Below are 18,121 nucleotides of genomic sequence, written 5' to 3'. Positions count from 1 at the left end.
CTCTCTTTCATTTCTCTCTGTCTCAGGTGATGATTTGGGAAAAACTATGGTCTTCTATATTTAGCAACAAAAAGCCTATCTAAGAAAAAAAAAACCACACACACCACCTTGCATCAACGAGTCATTTTCTGTTTTCTCTCAGTAATTTGCGAGTACACTACCTGGAATCTTAAGTACAGACATTGCTCATCATGTGCAGAATAAAGTCGCTGACCATTGTCTCACCATGAGCTGATCGGCAGACTAAACGTCTAGCGAGCGCTAATTAAGCACTGACCTGCAGTCTGTCTATTTAATGGCTGATTGGAGTAATATGAATGTTTCTTCTAGAGTCACACAGAGGTGAGATTGTGTCTAATAGTGAGTACAAAAAACATCTCGTCTCACGATGGAAAGCTCAGGTCAGTCAGTGCAAAGAACGATGGACTCCTTCAACCAAGTCCTTAAGTTCTTCAGCTAACACAAATGGATGCTAAAGGGGCATTTACATAGCATTGGAAGTCATTTATTTTAATGAGAGCTGGTGGAGTGAACACTGCTATAACATTTCAGAGGGAAAAAGCTAAATCTTCTATCCTCAACTTTATGTGCTGTACCTTCTCTCTTCATGCCCATGGCCAAACACTTCTGATAGCGGCAGTACTGGCAGCGGTTGCGCTGGCGTTTGTCGATAATACAGTCCTTGCTGTCTCGACAAGTGTAGGTCAGGTCCTTACGCACAGTCCTCTTGAAGAAACCCTTGCACCCCTCGCAGCTGTACACACCGTAGTGTTTACCTGTTGAAAAAGATGCAAACATAGAAGCCTAAGGAGTTATGTTCAGGTCTACAATGGTAATAATTCATTGATCATGGGATTTGAACCTACAACTTTTCAAATGAAGCGTGTTAAAATACCGTCTTCTATCCCAGCTTAATTTTCCAAGACAACTATAAGTGTCTTCTTGTAGTGTAAACAGTGTAAACACTTTCTTTCAATTTCCCAGTCTGACTGAGTTCGCTTAACTAGCAAACCAGTTCCCAAAATCCCTCTAACACCACCCAAACGAGGATCTTAAATGGAGTAGAAAACTAGCTAAGATCAGAAAACCATCTTCCAGACTGTTTTAAGCTCTTTTTCCCATCCCAACCAGCCCTGCATTGCAACACTAGAACAACAGTTTGCATTTGTGGCTAGATTCTTTGTTTGCATGTAAACACTAGCCTAAGCAGGACAGCCTGAATTAGCTTATTTAGCTAACTAACCAGTTAAAAAGTGCCCGAAACCCTTCTAAAACCACCCAAAAGATGATCTTGTCCAGGCTAAAAGATCAGCTAAGTCCAGAAAACCAGCATAGACTGGTGTTTAAGCTGTTTTTTTATTCCAACCAGCCCTGTACATCAACACTGGCCTAACAGTGTCCGTTTGAAGCTGAACTGTTTGTTTGCACTTATAAACCAACTTAAGCTGGTCTCCAAGCCTGATTAGGCATGTTTAGCTGGGCGACCAGCTGAGAAGACCTCAAAACCCCTCTAAAAGATCTAGACTAGGCTAAGAGACTGTCCAAGACCAGAAACCCAGTTTTTTCCACCCCAACCAGCCTAGAACAAGCACCAGTAGCAAAATGTTGTTTGGAGCTGGGATACTGGTTTACATGTATAGTGTGTTTTGGTACCTGAGGAGCGGTCGCCACAGATGGCACAGATGTGTTTGGTGAGGGAAAGAGGGGTGCCCGAGGGCTGGGCTGGCACCTTCATCACACCGTTGATGCCCAGGGGCGGCTTGATATCTTCTGAGCTGCTGACAGAGTTCATGGGCGAATTCAGCTGCAAAACATAAGTAAACAAACAACATATCATTTAGACACATGTCAATGTTTCAGCTCTACGGACCTGACTGAAAGAAAGCCTGAGTTGCAGAAGGCCCTGACTTTTCTGTCAATTTCTTCAATACGGGGCCAGCGTTGAGATTTCAGATTGATTTTGTGCCGCAAGAACGAGGTTTCTCTCATCTGATTACACTCTCTCTCCTACTTCCTCTGAATGCAAGTACAAGAAATGGATGCTGAGTGTGTCCCTAGCCTAATTTTTTCATATCCAGCACCAGCAGTGCAACATGTTCTATGCTAGAATGGCGGAAATAAAATATTTAGTGGGACAGTGGAATAAAGACGTGGTTCTGTTTCTCACTCTTTCTCTCCAAGCTAAAATGATTCTGCCGGCCCTCGTCCAGACATTCTTTCGCTCACACATGTGTATTTTGAATGAGAAGCACATTAAAAGTTAAATTTAAGTGGAAATGACAGCTAAAACAATCTAAATTCATCACAAATGGTTATTAATCAATGTGAGCCAATGTTTTTGCACATTTTTTTTCTACCATTCCAAGGTGATGACGCAACAAGAAGCAATCATAGTAACAGTAACACTTTTTCACCCAACACGAGTACATATTCAGTTACACAATTTAATTTTATCAGAGACACAAGAGTTTTGTGTAAATGAAAGTTGCAGAAGGGTAGACACTGTGCCTAAGGGTCCAGAAGGCTGTTCTAAATTAAAAAAAAAAAAAAAAAAAAAAAAAAAAAAAACTGACAGATGCTATCTTGCCTTTAGGGAGTGAAAAGTCTTGTGATAAAGAGCGTGGTCACTCTGTATTGGTAACAGAGATGTTTGGATGCATTTGACTTTTCTTCTCTTTTATTTATATTATAGTAGATCTTTTACCAACAGCATATTTGTTGGAAGGCTTTTAAAAGCGTGACACAGACTTGGTAAAGGCCTTGGGACTGTGCATGTTCTTGGCCACGAGACAGAAACACTCATGTGAGAGCCTCCAAAGTCTTGTTCTCATGCTTTAGCCAGAACACAGTTAGCAGAGGGGCTTGATAAAGACCCCATTTAGACCAAAAGGAGCAACGTCACTTCCCACTTCACACCACAGCTATGTGTTGACGTGACTGCAAGAGACATGCAGACTTGCTAGACCTGTGGAGTGCCATGTAACCAGAGGACACTGGACACAGACAGACTACTGTAGCCCCACCACAATGTACAAAATATATTGTGTTTAAGAGCATTCTGCAATGAAAATTACATTTCAACGTCTCTTAAATAGCATGGAAACCTCCTTTGTTTTGCTAAAGCTAATTTCTCAGTTAGTATTTTGCTTATCTTAAATACACACAATTATTTCATACAAATGACAACAACAACAAAAAAAATACTGCCCAAATTATATTTGCTTTGACTTTTTTTTTTTCAATCACACATGAAGTTTCATATTTCATCTTAAGCTTCCTCCTAGGTAAAAGTATGACATTTTTTACAGTAAGCTTTATGCATTTTATTAGCTTATAAGTTTATAAAGTTCAAATTTAGTTTATTACTGCCCAACTGAGTGGTAATCATAGTTTGTGTAAAAAAATAAAAAAAATATAACAAATCCTAAAAAAATACAGAAATAGTTTGTGATTTCACTTTTGTTTAGGTTAGGATTTAAAAAAAAAGACTTTTTTTTAAATATAAAAAAAAATTTTATATTCAAAATATATTGAAATCTACATTAAAGAAAAAAAAATGTAATAAAACGTTGGTCGGTTGGGTTGGCAAGTTTCCAGCTTCCAAGTTGAAGAACTATGAACAAGCAACTTATAACTAATTCAAGTTTGACTGTTAAAAGTTTCTTCAAAAGTGTTCGCAAAGTAATATAATTTCCTAAGATAACGTAAGAACCATTTAATAAGGTTAAGGATAATGTACATCCAGTTGGTTGTTATCGCAAAATAACCCCGACAGGGTGATTAGGACCCTGACGCGAATAATAATAATAATAATCAGGTATGAAATATTGATTAGAGTTGAAATACTTCAACACAACGCTTCTGTGAAGAAAGCAGCTGATAGAAAATGGCAAGTTCAAACTAGATGGACATTTAAGGGATGCAGTACAGTCATACCACTTATTACACTTCATCACACAAATAATTGTGGCGATAAAAGATATTAAGACACTTAAAATTTTACCAGTTACCAGGATGACATCATTAAATAATTATACACATAATATCGAATTGAGTTTTAATATTTTCTTAGCTAACCAAATGGAAAGCTTTCATGAAGAAAAACTGTTCCTAGCAAGCATATAGTGCTGCTTTCAGTTACCGGGATGACCCTGTGTTGTCAGCCTTTACTGGTTGTTATTGAGGAATAACATACTCCTGAATGTTGTGACTGACCAATCAGAATCCACCGAGCCATGTATGTTTAAAGGATATTAGACTCTGGTATTAACAGCATATCAATGGTTTATTTCATTCAGCTTGTAGTTTGTACACTGATCCCATTCATTTTGTTTTTTGTTGATGACGTAAGGTACTACGGTAGTTATATACAAAAATATAATTTTTTTCTTTCAGTTTTAGTAATAAAAAGTGCTCAGATTTATCTTTGTAGCAATAGAAATGTCCAGATTTAAGAAACACCCACATGTGGAAAGACTTAACATAGTTAACCACCTTTATCCATGTACATGATTGCATCATCTTAAGATGTGCGTGTGTTCAACCGTGCCTGCACACACACTTAAACTCAATGCATGGACACACACAGTAATTACACGGCCCATGATATTACACTCATGACCACAACATGCCCTGAATACAGAGAATGCTGAAACAAACAGATCAACTGCTCAGAAATGACAGCCCAAGCAAACAAAAACACTCGCAGCTTATGAATCTTTGTCAAGAACATGATTAACACTTTTGAAAACTGCTCCTCTTTCACTCAGTATGATGATTAATTCCATCCGTCAAAAAACTAACAAGGAAAACGCTGCGAACAAAAGTCCCTGTACTTCCACTCTGCTTGATTTATGATGTCAGAAATGGTCATTGTCCTTGAAAAACGCTGAAGGCAGTCAAGGCTGCAGGGGCCGTAACAGTGCGGCCCGTTCTGATGGAGAGAGGTGTTAATGATGAGTGAGCAAAGAGAAAGGATGGGCGGCAGTAAATTACACATGCCATACTTTATTCTGAGGCTGTCAGTTTCCGAGAAATAAAATGCCATTTGTTATGAATTTCTGACTCCATTGAGAACCTTAAACACTCATGTTATGCACCTACAAATACTCAAGGGGAGAATTCACTAAGAATGAATTCCCCGCTGATGGAGCCATTTATTTGCACCCGCTGTCTGCATTAAGGGTCCGATTCACTAAATGGATTATGCAAATGAGGTAACGGTGCAAATGTGGCCGCAAAATCTCTGCACGGCACGCTTCTTCATTTTTTGGTTTAGGTTGTGAAATAAGCAGCAGACTATTGCAATCTAGTGTACTTTACTCGGATAATATAGTATCACTCTATCTTTCAAGAGGAAATAAAACAAATGTCTCTTAAAATAATCTAAATGATAAAATAAAATAATCCAATAAAAGAGAAAAATAAATAAGAAAATTAAAATAAAAGGGTGTGGCATTAGCTACGTCAAAGACATGGGTTCGATACTCATGGAATGCATTAACTGATAAAATGCACAGCCTATATGCAACGCTCGTCGCTTTAAATAAAAGTGTCTGCCAAATGCATAAATGTTAATGGTGTATAAATATAGTGTAGCATTTAGAGTTTTGCATAGAAATCAAGAAGGGGTGCAAGAAGTGCTGAATATAATGACCATGACAATGAACTGCAGGCTGCCAGTTAGATGCAGGTTGTAATTTGAAATACTGCATGCAAAAGTGGTGCAACTGTATGAATTCACACTCAACTCATGCACACATTTGCACACGCTGTGTTAGTTTCACATGCAAAAGCAATTGTTTAAATTAGCCCATCTCTTCACGTCATACCTTTGTTTGTCTATTTTACTGGACCTCTGTAGTTTGTCTATATGAGATGTAGAGCTGCACTATCAGAGTATTCACTATCAGAGTATGGCTATTTTCAACATGCAACTCAATCTGCCCAAACTCCCTCTCAATGCTGTATTTGTGTGTGTGTGTGTGTGTGTGTGTGTGTGTGTGTGTTACAGAAGGATTAAAGGGTCTCAGTTCTGTGACTGTAAATAGAATAATCCTCCCTCCCATACATGATCACACACTCTTCTTTGAGGGCTAGGGTGTCAGTCAAGTGTCCCGAGTAAGAAAGCATGATCAGCCAGCCGTGCTGTGCTGTGACACTTAAGATGTACGGAGAGGAGGGGGCATTCCAAAAGTTTAGACACAACATGCACAAACACAGACAAATACATAGTCAAGAGATCGTTTTACAGGCCTGCTTTAGAATGGGATGTTCACTTGAATAGTTCAAAAGTCATTTGAATATTTCAAAAATAAAAACTGTAATTATTTACTCTCATGTCATTCCAAACCTGTTGTTTTAACCTAGGGGACACAAAAGGGTCACATGTTCAAAGGACACATGTTCAGATGACTTCTATATATTATATTCCAAATCTTGGAAGTCCAAATCACTTATAATAGCCTCCTCTAATTTGCTGAGTAAATTAAACTAAATTGAAAAAACAAATACATCTAAATTAATAAATTGGAAAAAATACAAATAATTAAATTCTTTTTCTAATTTAAAGTATTTAAGATTTAAGATTAAGATCAAATTGTTTTAAAAAAGCTATAAACCACTGTAGATCAAGTCAGTAAGTTTAACTATAATAATAATAATAAGAACAAAGAATCAGTTGGGAAAATTTAAATTAAAAAAAGGAATTAATGAATACAATACAAATACATTTGAATGGAATGACTCTGATTTGTGAATTGGATAAAAAATAAAAAAATCTGAACTTTGGCATATAGAAAAGGAAGTCGCATAGGTTTGGAGTAACTGCTATAGCAAATATTTCTTCTAGTGAATTTTAAGAGAACTACACTTTTAATTTCTTGCAGGCATGTCATGGTTTATTTTATCCTATGTGTCAAAGCTGCTGAGCAGAAGAGAGAGACAAGTTGTCAGCACCTCTAGATCTGTTTATCTGTGGTGAAACACATAACAGAGTCAGTGAGTGTTGACTCAGGAGAAAGAACAGTAGCCTTGACCTTAAAAACTCACTAACAAAGGGAAGTCATGGCAGATCTAAGTGTTAGATACCAGTCAACTCAACAAGACCATGTATCCATCCATCATTTGTGCAAGTACGCTACAGATGTTGACACTTGGTTGTCAAGCATAAGCTAGAGACAGAAAAGAGCTTTGCTGTCACAAATTTTATCTCTATTTTACCAGTAATCTGTCACTCACAAAGATATAAACTCAGAGGCGTTCATGCAGGATGTTCTTACATTTAAGTAACAAAATGGAATGCAGGTATTTAAAGCATATAAGTGTTTTTAACTTGACACTGCATTTTCAAAAACGCTACACTTACTGTGCAAGGCGGCCACATTGAAACAATCAAAACCATTTAAAAAACATCTGTCTGATGCATAAAAGCATAGTGCATAAGAACATAAAAATACGCAAGTATGGCAAGTGAACGACCTTTTATTTTTCATACATTTCCATTCAACAATGTTATAATCTAGCATGGTTCAGCTGAATGTTTTGACCATTTCTTTCTTAGTGGAAAGCTCAAGATTCGCCTCCATGGACATCAAGTTCAATCTGCAACTTTAGCCTTGGTTCAAAACTCTCATCACATCAATCTGCTCTTGTTTCAAGATTCAGACTTGAACGGTGCTTAAGGAGTCATATATGCTCCCACGAACGGATACATTTTATGTGAGACCTTAGAGTAGATTAGCTGATCTTACCAAGCCGAAAAACAGACTTCCCTCCAAAGGGTAAACCAAATCCTGCAGCAGCAAACTTTAACACATGCTCACCTCTCAAAACCAGAAAGCAACTTCACACTGAGGCAAAGTGGAGAGCATTCGAGAGGAGTGAACATCAAATAAAAGCAATATTGAACATTAGGGCTGGGTAAAAAAATAGATTTTTCGATTAATCTTTTTTAAAAATGTGGTCGATTCAAAATCGATTCTCAAAGGCCATGAATCGTTTTTTTTCCATATTTATTTCCGCAGACATTGAATGTAAGATTATCGTTAATCTAATTACCAATCTTCTCCACTAGATGTCACCCTCTTATGTGCCTTGTGCGATGTTACCAACGAACCTGTCATTCATTCATTCAGTTTAAAGCAGTGGTTCTCAACCCGCGGCCCGTCACGAATTCAAATGCAGCCCACCATATGCTGAACACACACACAGCGTGCGCTTTCGGAAGTATAAATGGAAGAAGTCTGCGTCCGCGCTGGCCGTGTCTGCATCCGGATTGCTCATGCGGAAAGTATAACAAAGGCTTTACAATCGCAACTTCATTGTGCTGTTACTACATCGAGCCGAATTTCACAAAATTGTTCAGCTCCCGACAGACTCAGGTGTAGTAGAATTATTTATTTATTTCAATGAATCTAATCGATTAGATATCATAATATTTAGGTTATAATATTATAAATCAGGTTGGTTTGTATTGGTGACGCAATGTGCGTGCGGCCCGCGAGACTTGTACTTGGACCATAATGCGGCCTAGTGGAAAAAAAGGTTGAGAACCACTGGCTTAAAGGGATTTGAGGTGCTTTTTTCGACGTTGATGCCACCTTCAGATAAAAAGTCAGAGGTATGGAAGCATTTTAGATTTCGTAAGCAAGACGACGACGATAGTGTTGTGGACAAGAACAAAGCATTTTTCTTTTTGCATCAAACTTGTATTTATTTAACATAATTGTATGCATTTGAAAATTAGAGATGGGTTCTGTTTTAATGTACCCAAGTTTCAAAGAGTTTAATATACAGGTTTGTGGCTCTTAATTTCTTTTTATTAATTACCCAATTGTAAACTTATTTTCACTGTTCTTTTTTATACATACAGTATTTGTATTAAATCTATATTCATTGACTTGAATCGAGAATCGAGTATAGAAAATAGAGTTTAAGATCTTTGCCCGAACCCGACGGGACTTCATTTCGATTCGGGCTTCATTTATATCATTTTACACGGGCTTGGGCTTGTGCGGTAAATGAGCGGTCATGTAATGTGTTTCGATTAGCGCGAGAAAGAAGCGAAAATGTATGCTGAGTAGTTGAAACGGAGGCTTGCCTCTGACAATTACGTTTTGGTAGCACCAGCAACTAAAGCCAAGTCTGAGGTTTGGAAAAGTTTTGACCTTGTTTATAATGGGAATCCTCGAATAATGAGCCAGAGGGTTATATTGCTGGACGCACCATCAGTGAGCACAGGAACGCGCTGAAGCCATCCACAAAAACATGTAGGCCTTACCTAATTTTGGTGAGTAAATGTTTTTCAAATAATAACTAAATATTGATTGAGTCTTAAATGCATAATGTAGACAGAGTAGGCTCTATAAGCTAATGTTGGCATTATTATTTTATTATGTCAGCTGCTATGGCGGAGCAAATCCGGCAGAGCCTTTATCTTAATAAATTTCGTTATTGCCAAATACCCATCTTAATTTAGAATTTATCTTAATTAAATTTTTTAAGAAAGACTTTGTTTTATTGGTGCGTTGGCCTATTTATATGCTAAATAAGCCTATACCTAGGGCTAAAGTGCTGAGATATTACGATGCTACAGAGGACTTATTTTATTCCTTTGTTCAAACTTCCAAGTGGCCTATTACTAGTGTTGTCACGGTACCAAAATTTCAGTATTCGGTACCGATACCAGTGAAAATCCATGGTTCTCGGTACCAATTTCGGTACCAAAGCAAAACACAAAAAATATGCTAATTAAAAAAAAAACTTTTTAGCACTAAAAATAAAACCAATGCCATTCTTTATACTTATTTACAATTGTGTTTAAAGTTTTTCTACAAGTTATATAATTATGGATAACAGTAAACAAGTTTCACCCAAATTTAATTTGTCTTTTAATTTATGAAATTTAAACACATTTTATTTTTGGTAAATAAAGGGGATTTGCTATTAAAATTAAAACATGGAAGAAATATTGTGATTTATTTCTTTAAAAAATAAAGTTCTATCATTTTTTTAAACAGTAGTAGCAGTATCACATACATTTTACTAAATAATAGTAATATTTCTAGCACAATGCCTTTATGTAAAAAATAACTTTTAGGCCTAATGAATGCATATTTGTCATTTTAACTGAACTTAAGACTGGTGGTGATGCTTAAGATATTTTTGGTCATTGAGGGTTTCTGTAAAAAAATAGTAATAGATCATATTAATTTATTATTAAAAGATAATACTACTACTAATTCTACTATCATACTAATGTATATACAATGCACTATGAATTGATGAGCTGCTGAGTTCATGAATATTAATCACGTTGTCTGCGTTCGGTCAAACCGATTTGCTGAAATCAAAACAGGGACGGTACTAGATCAGCGCCAGCCAATGAAATTGCCATTTGCGCATTAGCTCCGCCCACTACCGGAGAAACCGGTATGTCTTCTGCTTGTTCGAAAATGAATATGAATAATTCTAAATGAACTCCATTATTTTGACAGGAGAAGACAACAAAGAATAGTTTACATATAGCGTGTCGATTCAGCGTGGTAAGACTCTCACTCTCTCTCTCTTTGCATGTGTGAGAAACAGCGCTATCAGTAAAGCGACGGTGAGTCGAGCGCCTTCACAAAGAGTTTACAGAGCATCAAATACAGGTGCGCTGTGTGTCCATTGAGATGAACTGAAAAGTTCAGATCGCTTGATGGAGAAAGAACTCTCAAGCTCAGATGCTGAAATTAATGCAAGCGTCATGCGCTTCAGTCTATGTAGTAAACAAACCCGCATGTCTCTGCCATTCATTAATTCACACAGACACGCGCAGAACACGGATTCATATTTCAAACAACTTTTGCGGCTTAACATTTACAGATACTGGTCCATATGGAGATTTGATTTGATTAATTTATGCTAACTTTGACAAATTCCATGACTGTCCATATTAAAATGTAAGTTTCATTTTCATGACTGGATTTTGAGATTCCGTCCTCGTTTTCTGCTTCGCGGAAATCATAGCGCTGAACCGGGTTTGAACGGGACCTCGGTACTACCGGTACTTAAAGAAACCTGGTACCGTCACATTTACATGTCGGGCTGTAAATGGGTTCTGGCTTTTAAAAAGCTTTCAATAAAAAATGTACTTTTTTTCAACACAAAATGTACCGAAATCTGTCAGGCTCAGGTCCTGTCGGGCTTAACTTTTAAAGCCCGATTACAGCTCTAATAGAAAATCGAATCGAGAATCGAAAATCGAAAATCGAATCAAGAATCGAAATCGAATCGATTTGAGAGCTTGTGAATCGAAATCGAATCGATATGGAACATCTGAATTCATACCCAGCCCTATTGAACATCTGATGCCTACTTAACAGTGGAAAAAGTGTATTTGCCTTGTATGCATAAATCAATGTCTCAAAGCTATAAAATGCAGTGATTTTACCAAAGTAAAATGGAGTAAAATCCACTTATGTTAAATTAATAATTACATACATTCATAATATTAACCATATTAACCTGGATTTAGTCTGTCTCAGTTTCTTCATTTTTCCTACTGACACACACTACATCAAAAGATAGAAATAACTGACTTAAAACCATTTTTTAGCTGGTGAAAATACAATAAAGCTGCACAGCTGTCATTAATATAAACAGACTATAATATGAATAATTGTGATAAATGATTTCATTTATTGTTTTGTTCAAGTCACTTAAAATTATGTAAATCTGATTTCCTTGAAGATTTTGAAAACTTTTACCTAAATGATAATTAGTTAAATATTTAAATATTTTAAATATTCTCTTTTCAGGAAAACCACAAAAACAAAACAGAAAACCAATCCACAAAAGCAATTATGCATGTTTGTCTCTTAGATGTTTAATAATGCCTATTTTAAGGAATTATTAAACATCTAAGCATCTGATTTTATAAATGACACATTTATTTAACATTCAGAGCCTGACTTCTACGTCATCCTGTCATCACAACAAACTCCAACCCCAATCCACGCTTGACTGGGATGTGTACATCAGCACATGGAAAAGCTCTGCTGATAACGGCGACCTTATCCTGATCTCGAACCATTGTAGGGCACCGGGCCGATCCCCTCTGCCTGATAACCCACTCAACATCTGACCTCCGATCTTTCACACCCATTACTCGCGCCGAGTGTGACCTCACAGAGGCTGCTGTCAGTAGCGATGTGGGAGACACATTTGGAGCCGTCCCTGTGGATACGGCTGTCAGCAGCAGTAAGTTAGCCCTGTTTTGTATCAGCCCTAAAGGCGAGTGTCGGTGTCATTTGGGTTCTTGCAGTGAAATGTTTCTCGACAGGGTGTTCAGCTCTTAAGCATGCAGCATTTAGGCGGATCTTAAGGCAGTTTTGGAAGCCTGACAGCCATCAGAACCGTATCATAATACAAACACTACAGAAATGATTGATGCAAAAAAAATGCAAAGACCATTTTTTCAATTCTCAAAAAAAGAAAAAAAAGTAATACAAGTAAATATACATCACATATATCATACATAACATATATATATTTTTTTATATTATACAGAATATTATTGAAATACTGTTTATCGACCAATTAGCAATTACAAAATAACAATAGGAATTACATAATATATCATAAACAATAGAAATAGTAAACTAAAAGCTTTTTTTCCATTGGAGATAAATACAAGTAAAAAAAATAAAACAATTAATTATATATATATATATATATATATATATATATATATATATATATATATATATATAGTGAGTTTATAGACTATTTCCAATTGTTTGTGAGATGATAATTGAATTGTAGGTTTGCTATTATGAATCTAAAAATATGTAGAAATATTTTATTTCTTCTTACCCCATGCATGAATCCCATTCAGCCAGATTATATTGCCTTTATATTGCTGACAGCTAAGTGTTTTATGTTCACACAGGCGCACATGCATGTACACACATGAACACTCCAGAAAACGTTCCATATGTATGGATAAGACTGATGTCATATCTGGATAAGAGAGTTTGTTCCTTTCTGTTGAATCCAAGCAAGCTGCATCATCCTCTCCAAGGCCAAATGTAAATGATCTGCACAGCAATCAAGACAACACTAGTGGCCAACCACTATCCTGCAGCCTCATGCAACTCCAGCACTGGGGGAAGTCAGAGAAAAGAGAGGCAGATCTGCTACCCGCTGCTCCGTTCTGTCTGGCTCCTGCTGTGCATGATGTCTGTGCTTTGGTAGACTGCGCTGGGCCAAGACAGATTATAACTGTAGAGCCGTTTCCTCTGAAGAAATGTTGTATGGTGAAATAATTGCCTAGAGCTGAAACAGCTGTCAGCATCCAGAGCTAATCTCTGAGTGTGGATAATCAACACTGGAGCACAGTGTTTGCAAAAATTGCCATGTGCCTGCATTGTTAAACCCAAAACGAAACATGGAGATTTGTAAATGCTTATTATTAAAAAAATAAGTGAATGCTCTGACGCTTTTAACAGAGGTAAATAAAATAAAATAAAATGCATTTAAAAAAAATCGTCAGTCTGGACCTTGGGATGAGGCACCTTCACAAGAACAAAACACAAGCATGCAGAGCAAACAAAATGCAAAGCAAAGAAGCTGTCCTTGAGCTCACCAGATAATGCCTCCACTAATTTCAAGGTTTTACTTGAGAAATAAACCATAAAAGCTGAAAAATATGTCATCAGCTTTGTGTTCAAGGGCTTTTGTGTACAAGAATCAAGGTTGCAAGGAAGCAATTAGCAGGTAAAATCTGCAGCTTCTACCGCATGGACTCTGCACATCGTCTGAGGACACAGATAGAGGTAGAAAGCGAGAAGTAAGTTTTTTTGCCGAAGTAAAAAAGTAAATGTGCATTGTGTATCTCTCCACACTCAGCAAACAATTCTTTTGTGCACAACATCAAAATCCCCTATTCTGCCTCTTTAGAAAATCCCCTGCAAGCTGAGCCCCTTTGAGAACATTTGAAACAACTGTTATTAAAAGTGCTCTCTCCTCCAATCACACACTCTCAGTGTGTTTTGCCCTTAAGAGCAGTTCACTTGTGCTTTTCTCAATAGAAGTCTAAAAGTTAGAAAGAACGGAGTCACTGTGCACCCAGGTTTGGGTTAGAAGTTTCAAGGGAGCTCTCTGTCTTTCTTAGCAAGCATACAGTTTGGCGCACAAAGCCTATTAACAACAGTCGCCAAGATAAGAGTTTCTTTTGCTAATGTGATGTTTGTGCTTCATATTTCATAAATATATCAGTTTGAATCTAAACTTAGCTTGAACTTTCTTTAATAGGGGCTAATTGTTTTAGAGACTGAGCTGTACTGTAAACGCACTTAAGTGCCAAACCAACCATTCGCTCAGACCAGAGACGGCACGAAGCACGATGCTTAAATCTGCTGTCTGTTGGAACAGAAGTCCCACATTCAGTTAAAAATAAAAGTTCATGCTTGTTTACCAATTTAAAACATAAATTTAATAAAATAATACAATAAAACAAAACAAGACAGTAAAAAAAAGATCAGAATAAAAAAAAAGTCTAAAGATCATAAATGAAAAAAGAAAATACACACACACACACAAAAAAATCGAAAGTAAAATTAAAATTCTGGTAATATCTATAAATCAGAATAGCAGACTACTTTTGAAAACAAAACAACAAATACAAAATAAAATAATGCTTAAGACAAGAACAGTGATAATATCTAGAGAAGAGAATATCAGAGACTATTGACTTTGGTCTAAAACATGTTAGCAACCAATTAAAATTCAAATGCTAATGCATCCGAGCATCAAAGCAGTGATTTTTGGCTAAGATTTTCACACTGGCACTGAAGGAGTTAACAGACAAAGTCTGAAAGTGAATAAAGCTGAAACTTGAAACGTGATCAGTCGCTTTTATATTTTTGTTCTCTCTTTACCCTCTTCCCACAAACCTTGGGATCACATCTGAATGCGAAATAACAAAAGAGACATATTTTCCTCATTAGAGGCCCTGTGAAAGCATCGCAGTCAAGGCCAGAGTTTGTATTCTATCCTACTCCCCCCACAGGCTTCACAGAGCTGAGCAAATACTTTCCTGAAGGGGTGCTCGCTTTGTCTGAACTCATGAGTTCTCTTTTCTCCATATGTTCTCAAAGTTAACTATTGGCTGCATATGTAATGTATCAAATTCACATCATCACGCCAATATTTCAAGGAATATTTCAGGTTAAATAGAAGTTAAGCTATACTTATCAGGCTAGTACTTAAGAACTATTGTGAAAAATTATATAAAACAATGTAAACATAAAAAGCACACACACACCACTCTCAAAACACCTTTTACTCATTGCAGCCCAAACTTGTACAATAAACCAGTAGATGTCTGTCCATGGGGTCATAAGGTCACAACCTCCAGCCCAGATTGACGGGAGGCACCACAGGGGTCATGGGATCAAGTACTTGCTGCTATTTAATGAATCACAGGATGACAGTGAAGACACGACGACAGCTCTTCCTAACTAGACGATCCCCAAACCTGCGTCCAGGACCACAACGGCTGCATCCCAAAACCAAAAATATGTGTACCTAACACAGACTGCAGCTGCAGGAGCCTTAAAGGGATAGTTCACCCAAAAATTATGTCATTAATCACTCGCCCTCATGTCATTCCAAAACCATGAGACCTTTGTTTATCTTCGGAACACAAATGAAGATATTTTTTATGAAATCTGAACACTTTCTGACCCTGCATAGACTGCAACACAACTGACACGTTCAAGGCCCAGAAAGGTAGTAAGGACATAGTTAAAGGGGTCCTATTACGCTCTGTTTGTTTTGGGGGTGTACTAGATAGAACATTTTCTCACGCCTGGTGGTTCATAAAACGCATTATTTTTCGCATAGTTTACATCAGTGTTTCCCAACCTTTTTCAACTCGCGGCCCACACAACCAAACACATGTGTTTGAGCGGCTCACTGCAAAAAAATTAACTGTCCCTGCTATTGTTGGGATAATAACTTAGAACTCAGAAGCTAGATTGTAAACTCTCTTTATTGAATGAACTGGCAATGAAAAGAAAATAACTCGGGCTGGCACCGCTTGGCACAACTGCTGTTGTTCTGTAGCATATGCAGCAAAAATATCTAAGATAAATCGGCGGTTTATTCTTAAACCAATCAGCGAGCTGGAATAGTGAAAGCATAGTTACAGTTTAATATTTATTTTTTGTTATTTAATTATATATATATATATATGAAATGATGTTATTATGTTATGACTTATTTTTATTTTCATTTTTACATATAACAATATTATTATTTCTTTTAATAGTAATTGGCAGCCCACCTGCAATACCATCGCGACCCACTAGGGGGCCGCGGACCACAGGTTGAAAACCAATGGTTTACATTATTACAATACTTTTCTCCCCAGCCACAAATGGATCGATTAGTTCAGGGTTTGATGAAGGCCAGCCTTCTGAAAAAAAGAAACGTGTTGTGATTGGTTAGCTCTCCCAGTGCATTGTGATTGGTGAACAGCTTAGATGGTGTTTCAGTACTGCCCCACACCTTGCCAAAGCAGCAAGTTCCATCTGCTCTGGTATAGTTAAGGATGGCGTCAATACTGCCATATTAATTTGAGCCGGATTTAGACCCCGAAAATATTAAACAAGAGGATTGCGCAGAACCTTTGCATGCACGGATACTGCAAGACTAGTAACGTTGTTGTTTTTTAGGCTAAATCACTTTTTAGATGGAATTCTGTAGGTGGGATTTATTTTAGTGATATTCTAATGGGCCACTTTGTAAAATCACATAAACCCCGGAAAACAATGCTGTAGTCCAAACGAGCTGTTCGTTGTAGTTCTTGAAAAGGGATTTTTTAAAAACGAATATATCTCCCTTTGGAGTGGACTTTAAGATTTGTAACTTTGTAGATCTTTTTTATGCCCAAACATACAATGACTAAAAGTAAAAGTAAAAAAGCATAATAGGACCCCTTTGAAATAGTCCATGTGACATCAATGGTTCAACTGTAATGTTATGAAATGGAGAATACTTTTTGTCCGCAAAAAAAAAGATTTTATTAAACAATTTCTTCTCTTCTGTTTCAGTCTTCGATGCACCTTTAGAACAGTACCACAATGTATATATAATTGAAAGCAGAGACTTTACTATTTTACATTTGCTCTGACTGATTGAAAATATTCTTATTAAATGATTTGTATAAATATACATACAAACATACATAAAAAATACTTCCCACTTAAAGTAGCTTACTGTAATTATCGCTTGTTATTATTGTAGTATAGCTATCTACTTTTCCAAAAGTATATTCTGACTACACTTTAAATACTTTCCAGTAACAACTTCCCGTACAGTACACACTGAACAAATAGAAGCCATTAAGGCTGAATTGAGAGCTAGCAAAGGTTCTGGGAATCTTCTATGCAGACAGAGCAGTGTCTCTGCTGTGACTGTCACTGGAAGTGTAAACCGAACCACGTTCTAACATAATGTGTGCCAGCTGCTGGGAGACGGCAGAGTCTGTGCTGTGCCAGGGCTGGTGGGATTGAGGTCTACAGGCGGCTGACAGCGTTTGTGATTGTGTGTGCAAGACTGAGTCACTGAAGCTACCACTGATGGTCGTCTCTGTCAAATCCAACCTCCCCAAGTGTGGCCAATCCGAACATTTCAAAAGAAAAGAGTTATCCATGAAAGCAACAATCCAGATCAAACAAATGTGCATTGTAAATGCATTCCAGCTGAATGCTGTTTTAGAGAGGTGGACGCTGTTATGATGTGAAACTGTACAAAGACTAAATACAGACACACTAAACCAGACAAAACAAAAACCTATTGTTTTACACTCAGTAGGTGCCATGACACTGCCAGCAGAACACTTGAGACATCTGAGACAAAACCCTGAGGTGCTGGCATATTACAAAATGTATATATATAAAAATAAAAATAAATGAAATTAACGAGAGCATTTAAGCATTTATATGCCACAGGAAAAAAAAAGAATAATATTGATAAAAAAAAACTACAAGTACTAACTACAAAAATGAATATACATTATTTGTGTGTGTACGGTGTATATTTATACGTATATATATTTAATAAATATATG

The 18,121-nt window shown here is 36.9% G+C and overlaps 1 protein-coding gene across 5 annotated transcripts in view; it reads right to left on the bottom strand.

Annotated features, from left to right (window-relative positions):
- Positions 1 to 18,121, bottom strand: part of rxraa (retinoid X receptor, alpha a) — a 156,085-nt gene that overhangs the window by 14,897 nt on the left and 123,067 nt on the right. For all 5 annotated transcript variants that reach the window (XM_059526197.1, XM_059526194.1, XM_059526196.1 and 2 more), the window contains 2 exons: positions 1,654 to 1,804; positions 597 to 776 (listed from right to left, as the gene is read on the bottom strand). In XM_059526197.1, coding sequence (XP_059382180.1) covers positions 597 to 776; positions 1,654 to 1,804 — 331 coding nt within the window. The remainder of the gene's footprint in view (positions 1 to 596; positions 777 to 1,653; positions 1,805 to 18,121) is intronic.

This window comes from Carassius carassius, chromosome 36 (assembly GCF_963082965.1).
Source record: "Carassius carassius chromosome 36, fCarCar2.1, whole genome shotgun sequence".
Lineage (NCBI taxonomy): Eukaryota > Metazoa > Chordata > Actinopteri > Cypriniformes > Cyprinidae > Carassius > Carassius carassius.
This window is presented reverse-complemented; position numbering and strand designations above follow the sequence as displayed.